This window comes from Fusarium graminearum, chromosome 2 (genome assembly GCF_000240135.3).
Source record: "Fusarium graminearum PH-1 chromosome 2, whole genome shotgun sequence".
In the NCBI taxonomy this organism is placed as follows: domain Eukaryota; kingdom Fungi; phylum Ascomycota; class Sordariomycetes; order Hypocreales; family Nectriaceae; genus Fusarium; species Fusarium graminearum.
Window position 1 is genome coordinate 8083563 of NC_026475.1, and position 17177 is coordinate 8100739.

Below are 17177 nucleotides of genomic sequence, written 5' to 3' on the forward strand. Positions count from 1 at the left end.
ATTCTTTGGTATCCGTTATTTACGCGCTTTGGGTGGATACAGTCCATCATCAGGGATACGATTTGAACATTAACGATGAGTGCCTCAACTTGGCATGGATCAACACGAAGATAAGGAGGATTCAAGTCCACTTCGGCCGAAGCTTGGATTGTTTTGTTTATCTAGCACTTAGCACGTGGCTCTAGACCAGACGCTACAAAGACCCTGAGATTTGGGCACGAGTTGGCCGAAGGGAGAGAAGATTTGCTGTTTACTCGGGGTGGATACCGCCTCAATAAGTCTCTTCAAGACGCTAGACTACATCATACAAAACACATAATCAACTGGGACCATTATGGCAAAGTCATCGACTGATGACAGAAGGATTACAGAGTACCTGTCCCTCGGTTATTGCCCCTGCATAAATTCCGGCATTCCAACGCCAAATCGAGAAAGTGACAGTTCTTTCATCATACTAAAAACCAACACTGCTCTGGGGCTCTGGAACAGTTTTTCCTAGCGACGATTGCGATGTTACATAGATGTTTTGGCCCATAATTCAGGTCCTGAAACATGCCTGTCTTTCGGGTCTCTACCCCTGTTACACCCGGACTGAAAACGGCTGCGGATGACAAGGGTTGAGCACCCAGTGGCCTGTTCGTCATGACTAGTGTTCACCAGAGCCGCAATCTGTCTTGGCAAGCCTCACCTTCGGATTACTGTCAGAACTTAGTACAGATTGTGGAAATCTGCATCTTAGCAGATATGGGACTCAACATATCGTTTTCAATGCGACCAAGTCCAAGCTTGCGCATCGTCCTTCAGCTCGGGAATCGCCGTACGCATCGGGCGATTCGTGATGGTTCATGGGACGAAGGAATACAATCGTCCAACAAAGGGTAGCATCAGAGTGGACACTTCAAAAATCCCCCTTTCCACTTCGCGTTCCGATTTTTCAAAGATGTGGGCTGTTTGTCACTGAGCAGTCAGGTACAACAGCTCCTAATTTGGACCGAGATGAAGCAAGCATGCTATAGCTATTACAGGCTGTCCGCAACGGCTAATGATTGACGCTCCGTCCAAGGAACAGTTGGACGTTGTTGGAAGAAGGAATTCTTGCCACGAGGAAAAAGAAATGACATCCCCGTATGGTCGTATTTCGTTACCCGGTTTCTCAGCTTTCTTTTTGGTCTGTCTCTCATTATTTATTAGTGAACCAACCCCATGGGCAATCTTGAGAAAGCCTCCGTAAAATTCGATTTCTGTATGCAGCTAAGCTGAGTTGGTTTTGACTATACTCTGAACCATGGAGCTGGATCCCAATATCGTCGCCATCTTTGGCCCACCACCTAAAGATCTTGATCTCGGCCGGCATCAAATCACAACCTACAATATCGTTACATGTATCATTCTTGGAATCGCCTTTTTGGTGGTGGCTTTGCGCTTTTATGTGAGGAACATGAAGTCTGCCCAGTTGGAGATGGATGATTGGGCTGTGTTGGTGAGCTTGGTAAGTCGACCACAGTTCGATTCTTAGCATCTTCCTCATCTTTTTGTGTAGGTTTGCGCAGCTGCTACTGTAACAATGACAATATTAGGTATGTATCTGGTCCCAATGGTGAACTGCATGTGGCTAATGGTGTTTAGCTGGCGAACATGGCTCCGGGGCACACGTTTGGTCTATCAAGATCATGACTCTAGTTCAGGTGTTCAAGGTATGTTGAGCTTAGCCGATGTATTCAGTTGATACTGATACTTGATATCTAGCTTGTCTACGCCGAACCCTTTGTGTACGCCCTCGCCGTTACATCCGTCAAGATCAGCATTCTCCTCCTCTACCGTCGACTCTTCCCCCTCGGCATCGACAAGAGCCGCGCGTATACGATAATGTTCTACATCGCAACCTTCCTGACAAGTTGCTATCCATTTATTCTTTGGATCACAATGGCTTTCGCATGCAAGCCTATCAGCTTCTTCTGGAACCAGTACATCGGTGCCAAAGGAAAGTGCATAGATGTCAAGCTATTCTTCCTTGTGCTCGGCATCATGAACATGGTCAATGATATCATCATTTTGAGCGTCCCCATTCCCCGTATCTGGACCTTGCAGATGAACAACAAGACCAAGGTTTCGGTTATTTGCATTATGCTTCTCGGTAGCTTGTAAGTATCCCCGCCAAGTTGGACATGTAAGTCTAGTGTTAACCTTATTTAGTGTCTGTGTTGCCAGTATTGCTCGCATCTACTACCTGTGGGGTTTCTTCCAGAACCTCGATGCCACATGGTGGATGGGACCTTCATTTGCTTGGTCAAGTCTGGAGCCCTCCGTCGCTATCATTTCAGCATGTCTGCCTACGCTGGCACCTCTCTTCCGACTTGGTCGTATGAACGCGACATCGCGAGGCACACCTTCTGGGGGAAATGAGCTATCCAAATCGGGGTCCAAGCATTTTCAGCTATTCAGTGTCAACCGAACAAAGGGAACTGGATTCCAAAGCGACGATGAGGTTGAGTTGACATATGATGTTGGTCGAGGAGGAACGAGTGATTCAGCACCATGGAATAACAAGGAAAACAAGGAATCATCTGCTGAGCAGGGTATCGTTGTTTCGACCCAGGTTTCCGTCACGCGTCATGATAGGAAGAGTCTCAATGACAGAGCCCAGAAGAGTCTTTAAAAGTGTTTTTATTTAGTACATATAACTTCTCGATCTTAAAATCATTGTTCGTTGGTCACACCAAGGCCGCTTACCAAGTTGTCAGGATTATTCACAACGCGCTGTACAGGGTAACAGGTGTCAACTGAATCGCGTTGTTTCTTAACGCGTGCTTGCACCCTGACATATGGGAAAAGGAATCCAGCTATTTATTTACATTTGATCAATTTAATTTGGCAGTTTTGATACATTACTGTGCAACTTATCAATCTGTGTGCTTCCGCATTCCGGCTCATGTAGTTCCGCTCAACATCAGCACTTTCATAACATACCTAGGTGATGGTAAAATGAAAGATTAAGACAACGAATTAGACAGCTCAAGAAATAAAAACATGTGATATTATATGAGGGTGATGATAGGACGCTCACCCTTCCTTTGCTCGCCAGGCTTCCATCCCAGTGTTTCATCAGTCAAGGTCAGAATTCCCACTCTCCTATATTCCCCACTCCCTTGTTCCCTCCCAATCATCAAAGCTATGTAGTGGTCCTCACCATGACTACAAGCCAATAGAATGAGAGCATAAAGCTCAAGCCCATCCAGGCTTTGCACAAACTTTCGCTCCAGTCGGGGGCGGTCGTCGGCAAAGGCATCAAAGTCATACTGAGGCCTTGTCTCCAGATAAGTACTCGTAGTGCATAGAACTAGGCTACCTTTAGAACTGAGTCGTGGTCGATCGGGATCCCAGCCTTCGGTGGAAAGACAAAGACGCTGCATCGGCCCTTGGATAAGCAGCCTTCCCTCAGTGACCTCCCCATAAGGATTGGTTCCTTTCAAATTGACCTTGACGTCAAGAACTTCGGCTAAAGGAGAATATCCACTACCCTTGAGCCGAATACCGATACCTCCATCTACTGAAGCCCAGGACCAAGACGGCGCCCTGTACTCCGGAACTCTTTTACAGTCTCCAGGCTGCCAAGGAAGCTCCGTAATAAGTAACGAACGCCAGTGTCCTGCGACATACTCATCATTGAGCCGCTCCGCCATGATACTAGCAAGGCCAGATACAGCAGGCAGCTTATCAGAAGGTTTTGTGAGTTTTCGCCCTCCGTATGTCGCGAGTAGCTGGTACCACGACCTTAGCAGCTCGCTAGTAGAAACGCTGAGATCTGTATCTTTAGTTTGATCATTGGATACCATCTGTGGCTGAGAGCTGATGCGCGGAAATCGTCCATCTATCGCCCAACCATCCTCTTTCCGAAAGCCATGATTGCATTCAAACATCATTTGGCCGCCGCTGTAGAATAATGTCCGACGAGATAAGACACGTTCTTGTAGAGTCCAGCCTCGATGCGAGACTGGGTCGTCTTTCAATTGTATATAAGCATGCTGCATGGCTTCCTCGAAGGGAACTTCGCATGCAAGTGCGCGGCCGCGTATGCCTCCATATGTGTGCTCAAATTCGAAGTATTCTCTGGTTGATGACTTGTAGAAAAGACCAGAAGAGCTATCGTTGCCCTTGGATGCATTGATAGTCAAATATGCATTAGCGTAGACGGATAGCATGCGGGCCGACTCTCGTTCCCAGTCATCGTAGTCGTCCTGGCAGATACACATGCTGTCTATCCATAGGTATCCGATGCCGAACTCCCGAGTTAACTTGATAGCATCCTGGTGCGTTTGTGGCAAGTCGGAGATGGGAATCTGACGCTTTCGGTCGTTGAGTGTGGACTTTGTGGTGGTGTACTGAGGAGACTTTCCCCAGCAGTAACTGCGCAAAGAATATGTCAGACCCCGTTGTCCTATATGTAGAATAAGATATGTATTTTACCTCAAAGCAATATAATCTCCAGTCTCAATACCGCCGGTTTCCCAGAGTCTTACGTAGGGACTGCTCCTGTTGTCACCCACATCAATAACCCTAGACGGCAACAGCGTATCATGGTGACAGCAGGCTGAATGTCTGTTGCATTCATCGATCCATCCAATCGCTCTGGATATCGCGTTTGGTGATTCTCCGTCGTGCTCCACTGGTCTACCGGCGATCACTGAGGAAAGAGGATCATCTGGGTCAGGTCAGCGGCAACGTCTCGTATGAAAGGTGATGCAGTCTGGACATAAACTTGCCATCTCGTACACTTATTCCAATCGCAGCTAACAATCTTACTAGCCCTTCTCTATTGTTATCTGTGTAGCTCAAGACCCAAAACCCGTCCCCATCCGGTCGCTTTGTGATCCAGAACTCCCACAGAGGCCAAGCGTGTCTGAACCCAGAGTCTTCTTCCCGCCCCAACTGTAGCTCTTCCAGCTTCAGTCGGCAAAACTCCACTTGCTTGTAGATCAGGCGACAAAGCCCGCAGCCAAGGTCTTCAGCCGATGAGTTCAATGCTTCAAGGCTTTGGTAGTGGGAGTACCCTTTACAGTCCCGAGGCCACTCCCAAAATTCTTGAAGATAAGCATTGTCGCTGCTGACAATAAGAATTTCGTTGGTCGGCGTCGGAGGGAGGTTGTCCCAAGGAATAGTCTCACAAACGCTGCACAAGACCATGACGATGTTTGATCTAAAATTGTTTGGTTCTTGATTTGTCTAAAAGGCAGGCAACATACCCAGGTGAGATATTAATAATGTGTGCCTGAGGCAACTTTAGCAGATGTCAGATAGACTAGAACTGATTCCGACCAGTAGATAATTGATGGCGTTTTATTGTACTTCTTTGATCAAAAATATGATAACGTCTGGAGAAAAGCAGATAAATATTTACTAACTTCTCATCATGGTAAGGGCCTAGGCTTAACGCTCTCCAAAGTCGGCGTGACCTCTCCAAACAATCCGGTATCCTTCTTAATAGGTAATACATCAATCGTTGTCTCCCTTCTGAAACCACCTCCATCTGGAATGTGGAATCGGTGGTACGCAATATACCACTCATCAGTTCCTGGGATGTTGATCACCGAGTTATGTCCTGTGCCCAAGATTCCCTTTGACTCGTCCTTCTTCAAAATGACACCGCGATACGTCCATGGTCCGAGAGGGTTGTCAGCTGTCGCATATCCAACGCGATAGTTTACAGAGCCTGTGTCGTCGATGGAGTATGTAAGGTGGTAGGTCCCTTTACGGTAGTTGACGAAAAGACCTTCGCGGAAGTCTTGGAGTCCAGTGATGCGCTTCCATGTTCCAGATTTGAGGGACACCATATCGTCGTTCAACTCGGCGACAACAGGGACCCCGTTGCCCCAGTATATGTACCACTTTCCGGTTTTAGGGTCTTGGAAAGCTGCAGGGTCGATCGCTTGGTTGCTGACGATGGGTTCATCTGAAGTGCCCTTGATCATGGGCGTAGACTGAGCTTTCCAGGGACCTTCAGGATGGCTTGCGACTGCAACACCAATACTCTTGTGTCCATCGCTGACGGAGGGGTTGTTACCACTGTGGTAGAAGTAGTATTTTCCGCCACGGGCAGCAAATCCAGGTGCCCAAGCGTTTCCAGTTGCCCAGGGCACATTTCCGTTCTTGCCATCAAGGACAAGGAAGGGTTTCTCGCCCTTTGTCCATGACACTAAGTCTGGAGACTTCCACCAGTAAAACGAATTACCACCCCAGCCCTCGAAGCCGTCGGTAGTGACAAACAGATAGTAGGTGTTGTTGACGATGGCAATGTTGGGGTCGGCCCAGAGTCCTGGGAGGACAGGGCTGTCGCGCTTTGTCAGAACTCGAGCGGACACTGACCCAAGAGCTAGGAATGCCACAAGGGCCTGACTAGGGATGGAGAAAAAACGCATAGTGAAGATTGACGACCGTAAGAACTCATCGAGTCACATTCGTAGCTCAGCCTTCTGACTTTATACCTATGCCATATATCCGGCTATGAAGTCACATCAACACGTTCTTGGAAGATTGCCATGACTATACCCGTTCTACGGACCGCTTCGGACCGAACTCTATTCAATTGAGCCATGTCATCCTCGAATTCTATTCGTGCGCAAGTCGATTCATTTCCCCGCAAACGAATCTGGGGGATCTGCATCGCGAGGTGGAGAATAACCTTTAAGCGCTCGAGTAATTGGAGATTAGAAGACTCTCGTATTAATCTCTGATACTACCTTTAGATCGTCCGCGTGATTGTTCCAAGTTTTTGGTGGAATAATGCCTCGGCTCTACATCTGCCGGCTCCCTAATCTGGGGTACTGGGGAAAGGACGGGGAACCATATGCAAGTTTGTTTCTGAGCATGTGGCATTGGCAAAGCAATTCGAAAGATGCAGATTCACACGGGAATGAAGTTGGTCACAAGAAAACAAGTCTCGAACTAGGATTGTGGCATATTGATCAATTGTTTAAATGCCATATGTATGATAAGGTAGAAATATTTACAGGCTTCAATGCATATACAGGAAAGAGCATCAAGCTCACAACACAAAAATAGACCAGACAATAGTCATCTCAAAAGACAAGCTTGCAGCCTAGTAAGCAACAGGCCAGCCATTGTCGTATCGGAGAAGGTTGATACCGAGGAGAGCAGTTCCAGCGTTATCGTAGTAGTGGTAAACAAGAACATCAGCGTCGACATCAGTGAAAACAGCGTTGTGGCCAGGACCGTGGATGTTGCCGTGGCTAGCCATGATCTCAGTACCACCACCCTGCATCATCTGCTTGCCGGCCTTGTCGACGAAAGGACCAGTAACGCTGCTTGATCGACCAACCATGACGCGGTAGGTGCTGGCGGCACCTTGGCAGCACTTGTCGAAGGAGACCCAGAGGTAGTAGAAGTTGCCCTTCTTGGTGATAAAAGGAGCTTCGACGGCACCTTCGACAGAGGAATCGCGCTTGGCAAGAGAGTAAAACGCGGTTCCGGTGCGCTTACCGGTGTTGGGATCGAGCTGAATCATCTTGATGCCGGACCAGAAAGATCCGAAAGAGAGCCACCACTTTCCATCACCGTCGACGAAGAGGTTACCGTCGATGGCGTTGTAGTCGTTGTTGTTGTTTGACTCAATGACAACGCCCTGGTTCGTCCAAGAACCTGAAGCGCCAGTCTTGCTGGTGGCGAGGAAAATGGCAGAAGTGCGCTGACCAAACGAAGAGGCAGAGTAGTACATGTAGTACTGGCCATTGTGGTAGGAAATATCAGGCGCCCAGAGGTTCTTCTCGCCCTTGGTGTACTGTGTTGTCCATGGTGCGCCGTTGGGGAAAGCAGCGCCAGCTTCCTTCCAGGCAGTTCGGTCGGTGGAAGTCTTGAGTGTGACATAGTCTCCGGTGTGAGCCATCAAGTATCCTCCTTGGGGCATCTTGACGACAGTGGGATCGTGAACGCGAGTAGCGCCAGTGACAGGACCGGGGTTGGGGTAGGCGGCGCTGACGGCCGAAGCCATGGCCAGCATTCCAGTGACGACGAATTTCCACATTGTTGCGATTAAAGAGGCGTATTGAACAAAGGTAGCTGATCGACAGATCTTCAATTGAAACAAAGATTGCGGCGCAACATGGCCTTTATACTGCTGACCTTGTTCCCCCTTCTATCCTCGCTTGCCATCCGGACAAAGATAGTCCTTAATCTAGAGGCCTAGTTTCAGTGAGTACTGAAACGGGGCCACTCTAGGGAATCTATACGCGACATGGGCCGCCTGCTATTTCCAGTTGGTCTGAACTTGTAAGCGCGCCACGGAAGAATTATGATGGGTCGGGACTTGACGGTCCGTTAACCGCATTTGGATCCTTGTCCGATGGTACAATTACCGGCGCAGGACTAACGGGACGAAATGACAACAGGAGGTGCTCACACGGGATGATAAGCAAAACTATAAATAAGCGCGATGAACTAGGTGCTTCTTGAATGGTTGAGCAAGATCCAGAGAACAGATAGTCTTGTCGCGCTTGTGTATGATTTGCTTTAAAAGGCAGGTAGTTGATAAGTGCATTCTATCAGTTGACTTCACCGCCAAGACAGTTGACGACCAGTCGAAACAGGCAGGGATAAGACATGCAAATCCGTCACTTGTCACTTGTTCAGTAAGCGATCATCATCTATTTGAAACATGCAGTCTGAGAGTCAATCGAATGAGGTGTAGCTCAGGTTTCCACATATCATGAATTGCTTCTTTAGGAAGTTCCATCACCTCTCATTTGAAGAGAAAAGATACCAAGGAGAATTAATGCAATAGCGCATATAAATAGTGCCAATTTTTCAAAGTAAGATTTGTAATCTAGTCCGGTCCAGTCATGAACAAGGCACATAGACAAGAGCAAAATGATTCGAGTATCGGGCATTATTGGATATACATCACCTGTGCTGACTTTGAATGCCGTTCTCCCACTCCGTCAGCATTCCCATAATTTCAACACTCTTCTCAATGTTTGGAGAAGGACGCTCCGCCTCTTTAATGCCACGGCTCAAACAATCTTCCACAGTCTTGACCTGGTATCCAAAGACATCCATCTCACCCGGGACAACAATCTTCTCCGCCTCACCATCATAAGCCTTGACCTCAATGATGTTGTCACCTGGAAGGGGGAACCAGGGGTTCGTAACAAAACTCAATTTCCCCTTGTCTCCAAGAATGGTAAACGAATTGTCGCCACCGTGGCTGTCGCTTGATTGCAAAGTCGCAAGCACACCATTGTTGAAACGCACCGTCAGAGCGGCGTCTCGGACATGGACGGTCTTTTCATTAACAACGTTACCGACTCCATGCGATTGACGTGCTGCAAAAGCATCTTTTCCAAAGGCTGTCTCTATGACGAACTGGAGGAGCGACACCGGATAGCAACCAAGGTTGTAGATGGTTCCCATGTTATAAGGGTTGACTATCTTGGAGACATTCATGGAGTAATGACCCGTAACACTTCGAACCGTACCAATACGGTCCTCAAGAAGTAACTGTTGCATCTTCTTCATGACGGGGTGTGTTAGGTACATCAAGCCCTCCAAGAAGAAGACATTTGCATCTTTGACAGATTTCTCAATTGTCTTTGCATCCTCCAATGTGGCTGCGAGGGACTTTTCGGAGAGGATTGCCTTTCCTCGCTTTGCTGCTGCAAGCACAGCGGATTTGTGCATGTGGTTGGGTAGACCAACATACACGACATCGATTGGAGCCTTGTCGAGCAGCTCATCCATGGAGGTATATCGCTCCGGGATGTTGTGGTTCTTTGCAAAGGTTGCTAGGCGCTTTTCGTTGCGACCAAAGACAGCGGAGATAGTCGAGTTCTTGCTACTGAGGATGGCCTTGGCGACGAGATCGGAGATAAAGCTCGTGCCAAGCACGCCCCAACGTAGTACAGCCATTATGTTTGGAAGTTGAAGTGAGTTTGGTTCTTAGATGGTAACTGAGATGAAGAAAGGAGGGCGATTGTGTTTTTGATTCAAGTGCAATGCCAGTTATAAGTATGTATAGTTTGATGATCGGTTCTATGGAACATCTTGAATTGGGGTTTCGGTCTATCCGTTCTCCGGTCCACCCGTATTTCGGTCTATTCACACTGCGGTCTCCCCCGTCTATCACCGTATCAAATCGCCGGCAGATAATTGCTCGATATCATCTTTAATGGCAATCTGCATGATTCATTCATCCAGAAATACGTCTTCACTTACGTGTCTGCCCAGAACCCAGTTAATAAGTGGTTATGCAGCGGACTTGAAGTAAGGCTGACTGTATTAGTAAACAAACTTCCGCGGAATTGGAAACTTGGCAATGACTATGAACATTGCATTCCATAGAACCTATATTGGCCTGATTACAAAAGAACTGCCTGTTTTACTAAGTCGACAGAGTAATAAAACCTCCACGGAAGAGTGATTGTTAATGATCTTGCAGCCAAGAGGACCGTTGAGCCTCAAAAATAAAAGCACGTATATAAAGCCAAGTGACATTTGATAGAAATAAAGTTTCTAGAGTACCATTGCTGTAACCATATTGAGAACCAAAACTCGAATCATTTATCATCTGGCCACAGTTCAAAAATGGGCATCGAAACTGGAATCACACTTTACACCGAGGGTACCCCCAACGGGCTCAAGATATCCATTGCTTTGGAGGAACTAGGTCTTGACTACAAGGTATGACATGCTCAGCTTCTGAAGGTTTCACAATTGCTAACACACCATAAAGGTCGTCACTTTGGACTTTAGCAAGCATGAGCAGAAAGAGCCATGGTTCCTGAATATCAATCCCAACGGTCGCATCCCAGCCATCACTGATAAAGATGAAAGTGGCAACGAGGTCAAAATATTCGAGAGCGGGGCAATCCTCGAGTACCTCGTCGCCAAGTACGATGAGAATCACAAGATATCTTATCCCTACAAATCGAAGGAGCATTGGGATACCACTAGCTGGCTGATGTGGCAAGTCTCTGGCCTCGGACCTATGCAGGGTCAAGCAAACCACTTCACTCGTGAGTCTACATGTGAGCAATAGAGTCCATAAACTTACTTTCGCAAACAGGATATGCACCAGAGAAACTAAAGTATCCTATTGACCGCTACATTAGCGAGAGTAACCGTCTCTACCGCACTTTGGATCGACAGCTTGCCAAAAATGGAACTGGTTACATTGTCGGAGATAAAGTTACCGTTGCGGATATCTCTATTTGGCCATGGGTAGCCGCCCACAGTGAGTCAGACAACATCAATCTCCATAGGTGTGTCATTCTAACTGGCTTTGTAGACTTTTCCGGACTTCCCGACGTTATGAAGTACATTCACATCAAGAAGTGGTTCGACAATCTTTTGGAACGGCCTGGATTCGAGGCTGGCCGCAATGTACCTAGACCTCATTTTCACATCACCCTCAATGACCTGCCCGAGGAAGAACTAGGAAAGTTTGCAGAGCCGGGAATCAAGTGGCAGAATGAGGCGAGGGAGATGGAAGCTGCATTGTGAGCATACCGGATGGATATTCAAGGGACACAAGAGGCACTGTTGAGTCGAACAATTGTCTTGCATAGCCCTACAACTCCGCTCCCTATATCTATTGACCAGGCCATTGAGCACACTCTCAAATAACAATGTTACAACGTTTCAATAGTACAATTATTGAGTAATTAGCTATTTAACTGAAGAATAGTTCAAATGTACAACAAGCAGTGAGGTTATTGGCACATCGTTCGAAATGAAGTCGTTGTGAATGCAAGGAATCTGTGATCAGCGAGTGTACTTAGTAACCGCCTCGGCAGGACTATCGCAACCCTTGTAATAGTCATAGACTGCAACATCGTCAATGTTGACCCTGACCTCATCGCCCTTATACCCAGTCTTGCAGAAAAAGCCAATGGACAGTCTTTGGTTATCTTGCTCAGCAGTAATACGAAACTCTTGCATGTGAAACTGACCCTGCTGGACAGGTTCTTCGCCATCGGTATACACGAAGTGCGAAGATTGACCATCAGGCCCAGCACTTGCGCCAATTCTACACTCATCTGACTGGAGCGGATGACCCTGGAGAGACCAGTAGTATCTGACTACGTAATCTCGACCGGCAACGACACCTTCCAGTGATTGCAGAATGGACGATGACCATGCGCCGTCTGGGTATTTGATGGCACTTAAGGAGTCACATGAGCATCAGTTGAAAGTACAAGAGACGGAAGAACTTACATTGCATTGCTTCCATCTCTGCCAGAGTTGGGAGCCAGCCAAGGGGTCTGCAAAAAGACCCAAGGCGATGTAGTTACCCAATTCCCATTAACCTTGTTGTCAAAAGATGGGTTCTGGACATAGTTGGTGTATTCGCCTGTGAATGTACAGTGAGGTGCCGAAGAGGATGTAACGGTCTCAATAGCCGATTGTTCGGTTGTAGTATAAGCTGTAGTGGTAACAGAAACCTCTACCGTGGTCAAGGTATCAGTCGCCGCGGCAGTTTCAGAGCTCAAGTCATTGACTGTGGTTGTCACAGCTAGAGTAGTCTGTTCAATTGCTGAGGGCACGATTGTAGTAGGCTCGTCAAAGGTGATGGATGTTTCAGAAGTGAGTGTCGCCGAGCTGGTGGCAGCTTCTGATGTAAACGTCTCGATCGAAAGGACAGTGGTAGCCGAGGAAAGAATTTGAATGGTAGTCGGCAGACTCTCGATCGTAGTCGTTTCAATTGAACTTGTTTCCAGATGAATAGCCGTCGATCTAGAGGCAGGCTTGCAAGGACTGGCCCTGACGTTCCCGGCTAAAGCAACAGCTACAACAGTAGCTGCAAGCGTGTGAAAGATCATCTTCAAGATTTTAAACGAGTGAAAGTACGCCAAAACGTAGGAGAAAACGGGCGACTAGATGGACGAAATTGAAAAGAAACGTCCATGTTCCATGTCCTCATTATAACAATTACTTGACGATGGAGTATCGTTACACTGTTGGTCGAAATGTCATGTTATGGCCGGAACTATTGGCTTAGCGTATCAATAGTCTCGAGAATAAAGGTCTAGTGCCGGGCATAGAAGCATAAAACGCCATCAACTACAGCTCATTGACAGCTGACAGAACATCGTCGGAGCCGTAATTAATTTCGCCAAAATATTGGCTAACCAGTCCAAGTTCGAGTCAGTTTCTAGAAGTCTTTTATGTCAGGAAGATGACTTCAAGTCTGGATAAATACTGTTCCGTTTTCCGAGCTCAGCCATAGTCATCATCGATATTGTTGTTCCCCGCGTATTCCCAAGGATGACTGACCTTGACGCGCTCGGTTATGCCACCGCTTATCCGAGGGTGCCAAACCCGACACAAAGCCGTGATCTGCAATGATGTATCGAGATAAAGTTCAATGTTTCTTTTGTCTACGCATATATTAAACAAGATCTTCTCTTTACTGATATATACGTTGTGGTAAAATATCTCACTGAACAAAGGCTTCACGACCCGTCGCGAGAATGTTGTCGACAAATATGCCCGATGTCGAAACAAAATCTCCCGAAAAGGACCTAGACCGTGTTTCCCTTAGTCAAGAAATTGCTGTCGACGCCCAAAATGGAATCCAATTGCCTGTCGGCTTCGAAGCATTGGATCCAGCATTCCCTGTGATTGAACTTCTCCAGTCGAACAATATCAATGCCTCGCCAACCTCCACCCCGAAGAGAACCCCTCATTTCCAATCACCATTCAGCTGGTCACATAAAAAGAAGACCACAATTCTATCTGGAGCTTTCATGGCATCCACACTTGCATCGTACTCCTCTGGTGCATATGCCATGGCATCAGAGCCCCTGCGAAACGAATGGAACATCAACGACACACAATTCAACGCTGGCATTACCCTCTTTGTCACAGGGTTTGCTATTACACCAATGGTACTTGCCCCCGTAAGCGAAGTACACGGCCGGTATTGGGTCTTTGTCGGATCAGGTATTGTGTTCTTTCTTGGAAGCTTGGGTTGCGCTGTGACTGAGAGCTTCGCTGGCATGATGGTGGCTCGTTTGATTACAGGTAATGGCGCCGCTGTTTTTGCAACGCTCACTGGAGGCGTTGTCAGTGACCTTTATCGAAAAGAGGATCGCAATACTCCAATGGCTTTGTACTCCCTTTCTATCATGATAGGCACTGGCTTGGGACCTTTGGTCAGTGGTGCCATCGTAGACCGTCTGGGGTGGAGGTGGATCTTCTATCTTCAACTCATCACCATCGGGACTGCAACCACGATCATATTCTTCCTTTTCCAAGAAACTCGAAGCAACGTGTTACTAAGGAGACGGTGCATCGCGCTAAACAATATGCAGTTCAAGACCCCAGACGGAACGCCTGTGAGCTTTTGCCCGTCAGTTGAAGAGAACCTTCACGTTGACATCAGTATGATATGGCGAAGTCTCGCATTTCCTCTGCGTCTACTGGTTACAGAGTCGATTCTATTCTGGTTCTCGCTATGGGTTTCCTTTGCATGGGCGATTTTGTACATGCAGTTCAGCAGCATTGGACTCGTCTTCCGAGGCGTGTATGGATTTGACAACACTCAAGTTGGAGCAGTGTATGCGGCGATCGTCGTTGGATCCATTCTGAGCATTGTTATGGCCGTGATACAGGAACCCATCACACGCTGGATATTCCCTCACAAAACACTGTCTTCAACACCTGAGCAGCGACTTCTATCTCCATGTATACAATCCATTCTTTTGCCTATTGGTCTATTCTGGTTCTTCATGTCTGCTAGGTCTGATGTACATTGGATGTCTCCGACACTGGCAATTGGATCTTGTACAATGGGTATCTATAGCATCTATCTGGCTGTGTTCAACTACCTAGCAGACACATATCACGGTTACGCTTCATCGGCTCTGGCGGCTCAGAGTCTATGTCGAAATCTCATCGGAGGAATCTTTCCATTACTTACCGCAAGGATGATTACCTCTCTAACATTGAAGGGTACTGGCGGGTTGTTGGGAGGTCTTGGGCTACTTCTGACTACTATTCCATGGCTGCTATACTTTTACGGTCGGGGGATCAGAGCTCGGAGTCCTTTTGCAAAGGAAATGGAGTAGGAGCATGGCATCGGGTGTATATGACAGAATGGGCAGTTGATATAATGGTAGATTGAAGATTACACAGGTAATATAAAACTAAGATGTATCGCAAACTTCGCGTACTTAACTCTCGGTTGATTGCCGACTGAGTTCTTAGACTAGATGTCAGAAAAAGCCTTGAGCAACTTCAAGGCGGCTATCTCGACCACAGCTCTGGCGGTAGGCGACTCCCTAATAGGCGCCAACATAACAAAGTCATGGACTTGTCCATCTGCTTTGATGACTGACGCATCGACCCCCAGTTCCTGTAGCCTGTGGCCGAACGCCTCTCCCTCTCCAATCAAGGGATCTGCACCAGAGACAAAGATGGTTGTGGGTGGGAACTTGGAGAGAACCTCGTCTGGAGCGAATTGCAGAGGTGAGGTCAGTGGGAGCTTTTGATCTTCTTCGTTTGGTAGGAAGGCGGGTATCATCCAGTCCATCGTCTTTTCAGACAAGTAGGGGCCATCTTTGAAGGTCGTGTATGTCTCGGATTTGCTGTTTGTGTCCGTGACGGGGTAAAAGAGGACGATCTGTCCGATTTTGGAAGCAAGGTTACGGCTTTGGGCGAGCTGTGTCATTGCGATAGCCATGTGACCTAGGCATAAGTCAGAGCCATATCATTTGTTGGCGGGGGTTGAGTCCTACCTCCAACACTGTCACCAGCGAGGCCCAATTGCTTCGCTTTAATGGCGTACTTGTCGCCGTTTGTTACGAAGTGCTCTAGGACGCCGTATACCTGCTCAAACTGGACAGGATATTGAGCTTCGGGAGCTGGAGTATAGTAAGGGAAAACAACCGCAGCGCCAGTCTGACGCGCCAAGTCCTCCATCAAAGCGCCGTGTGTGGTCGGGCTGCCGTAAATCAGAGACAAGTCTCATCGTTGCATGTTTTCAGGGCTTGCTCACCTTCCCAAAATCCATCCGCCACCATGAGTGTAGAAAATCATGTTCAGAGTGCCTTGCGCATTTGCGGGGCGGAATATGACAGCCGTCACATTTTCGCCCTTGACAGAAACTTGGACCTCTTCACTTTTGATGTCGGAAGCAAGTTTGTAGCTCTGAATACTTTCCAATACCTCACGAGCTTCTTCGTAGGTCTTGGTATACAAAGGCGGACCTGAAGCGGCCGCGTCAGCGAACTTGCGGTTGATCGGGTCGAGATAAGCTGCCATGGTCACAGAGTTATATCTAGGTGACTCGGTATGGTTGTGAGGGGATTTGAACGCAACCAAATGCAGGTGGTCGGCTCTCTTATGTTGTATGTTGAGCAGATATCACAGGTTTGCTTATCTACAAGTCTGAATTCATTAGCCCCCCGCACAAACATCTTCCGTTATAATTTAGCATAAATCAAATTCACTAATGCTTCATAAGCATGTGCTTATGTTTCTAATCAGTTTTGTAATTTGATGGATGTCATTGATTGGCTGACTGGAAGCGGAATTTCCGACGCATGCTATAAAAAGAATCAAAGTCAATAACAACAGGTAAAGTTGAGTCGTATTAATAGTTAATTATCGCAAAGGCAGTCTGTGCCGCAAGTTCAATGCATGATAATATCTACATAATGACACCGCAGTGCAAGATTACGCAACAGTATTCTCATGCAGAACTGCCTGCAGATAAAGCATCATGTCCAATGATATCATTTAATTACCTAGTTGATGGTTCTTGGTTGATTATGAAGTGCCTCGCGAGAGTTGATACCGCAAACGGTTCAGTATGCATCTTTCGTTCGAAAAGCAGATATCGCGTGTTGATGAGACAGAAAACTGCAGGTCAAGTGACATCGTGGTAACCGGCTATTCCTAACTTAGAACGGAATAACTGAGATTCCGATGGTTCAAACCTGGTTCTCAATGTCGAACCGGGCCTTTCCGCATATTCCTCCAGCCGTTTGAAGCTAATGTCTTACTAGAGTGAGGTATCAGCCTTCAGAAACACTTGTCAACATAGCACTTCCTATCTAAACCTAGCCCCTTTGTCGAAGTCGTGGCCAGTTTCTAGAGTTATTATCATGAGATAATCGCGGACACCCTCACTCTATCATCCTTGATATGCGATTCAGTAACTCTGC

At 47.3% G+C, this 17177-nt stretch overlaps 9 protein-coding genes across 9 annotated transcripts; 3 read left to right on the plus strand and 6 right to left on the minus strand.

Moving 5' to 3' along the window:
- Nucleotides 1-1670: 1670 nt before the first annotated feature.
- FGSG_03005 (uncharacterized protein) lies at nt 1671-2656 on the plus strand (the record flags this gene model as incomplete). Its single annotated transcript, XM_011324483.1, has 3 exons — nt 1671-1694; nt 1747-2141; nt 2194-2656. The coding sequence occupies 3 exons, from the start codon at nt 1671-1673 to the stop codon at nt 2654-2656; spliced, it is 882 nt and encodes a 293-aa protein (XP_011322785.1).
- Nucleotides 2657-3035: 379 nt separating this feature from the next.
- FGSG_03004 (uncharacterized protein) lies at nt 3036-5181 on the minus strand (the record flags this gene model as incomplete). The annotated part of the gene is made up of 3 exons (XM_011324484.1): nt 3036-4435; nt 4518-4530; nt 4801-5181. The coding sequence occupies 3 exons, from the start codon at nt 5179-5181 to the stop codon at nt 3036-3038; spliced, it is 1794 nt and encodes a 597-aa protein (XP_011322786.1).
- Nucleotides 5182-5405: 224 nt separating this feature from the next.
- On the minus strand, nt 5406-6413 carry FGSG_03003 (uncharacterized protein; the record flags this gene model as incomplete). Its single annotated transcript, XM_011324485.1, has 1 exon — nt 5406-6413. One exon carries the CDS (start codon nt 6411-6413, stop codon nt 5406-5408), a length of 1008 nt encoding a protein of 335 aa, XP_011322787.1.
- Nucleotides 6414-7093: 680 nt separating this feature from the next.
- On the minus strand, nt 7094-8035 carry FGSG_03002 (uncharacterized protein; the record flags this gene model as incomplete). Its single annotated transcript, XM_011324486.1, has 1 exon — nt 7094-8035. The coding sequence occupies one exon, from the start codon at nt 8033-8035 to the stop codon at nt 7094-7096; it is 942 nt and encodes a 313-aa protein (XP_011322788.1).
- An 875-nt stretch (nt 8036-8910) lies between these two features.
- On the minus strand, nt 8911-9915 carry FGSG_03001 (uncharacterized protein; the record flags this gene model as incomplete). The annotated part of the gene is made up of 1 exon (XM_011324487.1): nt 8911-9915. One exon carries the CDS (start codon nt 9913-9915, stop codon nt 8911-8913), a length of 1005 nt encoding a protein of 334 aa, XP_011322789.1.
- Nucleotides 9916-10590: 675 nt separating this feature from the next.
- Nucleotides 10591-11508, plus strand: FGSG_03000 (uncharacterized protein; the record flags this gene model as incomplete). Its single annotated transcript, XM_011324488.1, has 4 exons — nt 10591-10686; nt 10739-11021; nt 11072-11239; nt 11294-11508. 4 exons carry the CDS (start codon nt 10591-10593, stop codon nt 11506-11508), a joined length of 762 nt encoding a protein of 253 aa, XP_011322790.1.
- A 261-nt stretch (nt 11509-11769) lies between these two features.
- FGSG_02999 (uncharacterized protein) lies at nt 11770-12827 on the minus strand (the record flags this gene model as incomplete). Its single annotated transcript, XM_011324489.1, has 2 exons — nt 11770-12169; nt 12223-12827. 2 exons carry the CDS (start codon nt 12825-12827, stop codon nt 11770-11772), a joined length of 1005 nt encoding a protein of 334 aa, XP_011322791.1.
- Nucleotides 12828-13493: 666 nt separating this feature from the next.
- Nucleotides 13494-15077, plus strand: FGSG_02998 (uncharacterized protein; the record flags this gene model as incomplete). The annotated part of the gene is made up of 1 exon (XM_011324490.1): nt 13494-15077. One exon carries the CDS (start codon nt 13494-13496, stop codon nt 15075-15077), a length of 1584 nt encoding a protein of 527 aa, XP_011322792.1.
- Nucleotides 15078-15217: 140 nt separating this feature from the next.
- On the minus strand, nt 15218-16272 carry FGSG_02997 (uncharacterized protein; the record flags this gene model as incomplete). The annotated part of the gene is made up of 3 exons (XM_011324491.1): nt 15218-15696; nt 15747-15952; nt 16007-16272. 3 exons carry the CDS (start codon nt 16270-16272, stop codon nt 15218-15220), a joined length of 951 nt encoding a protein of 316 aa, XP_011322793.1.
- Between the last annotated feature and the right edge of the window lie 905 nt (nt 16273-17177).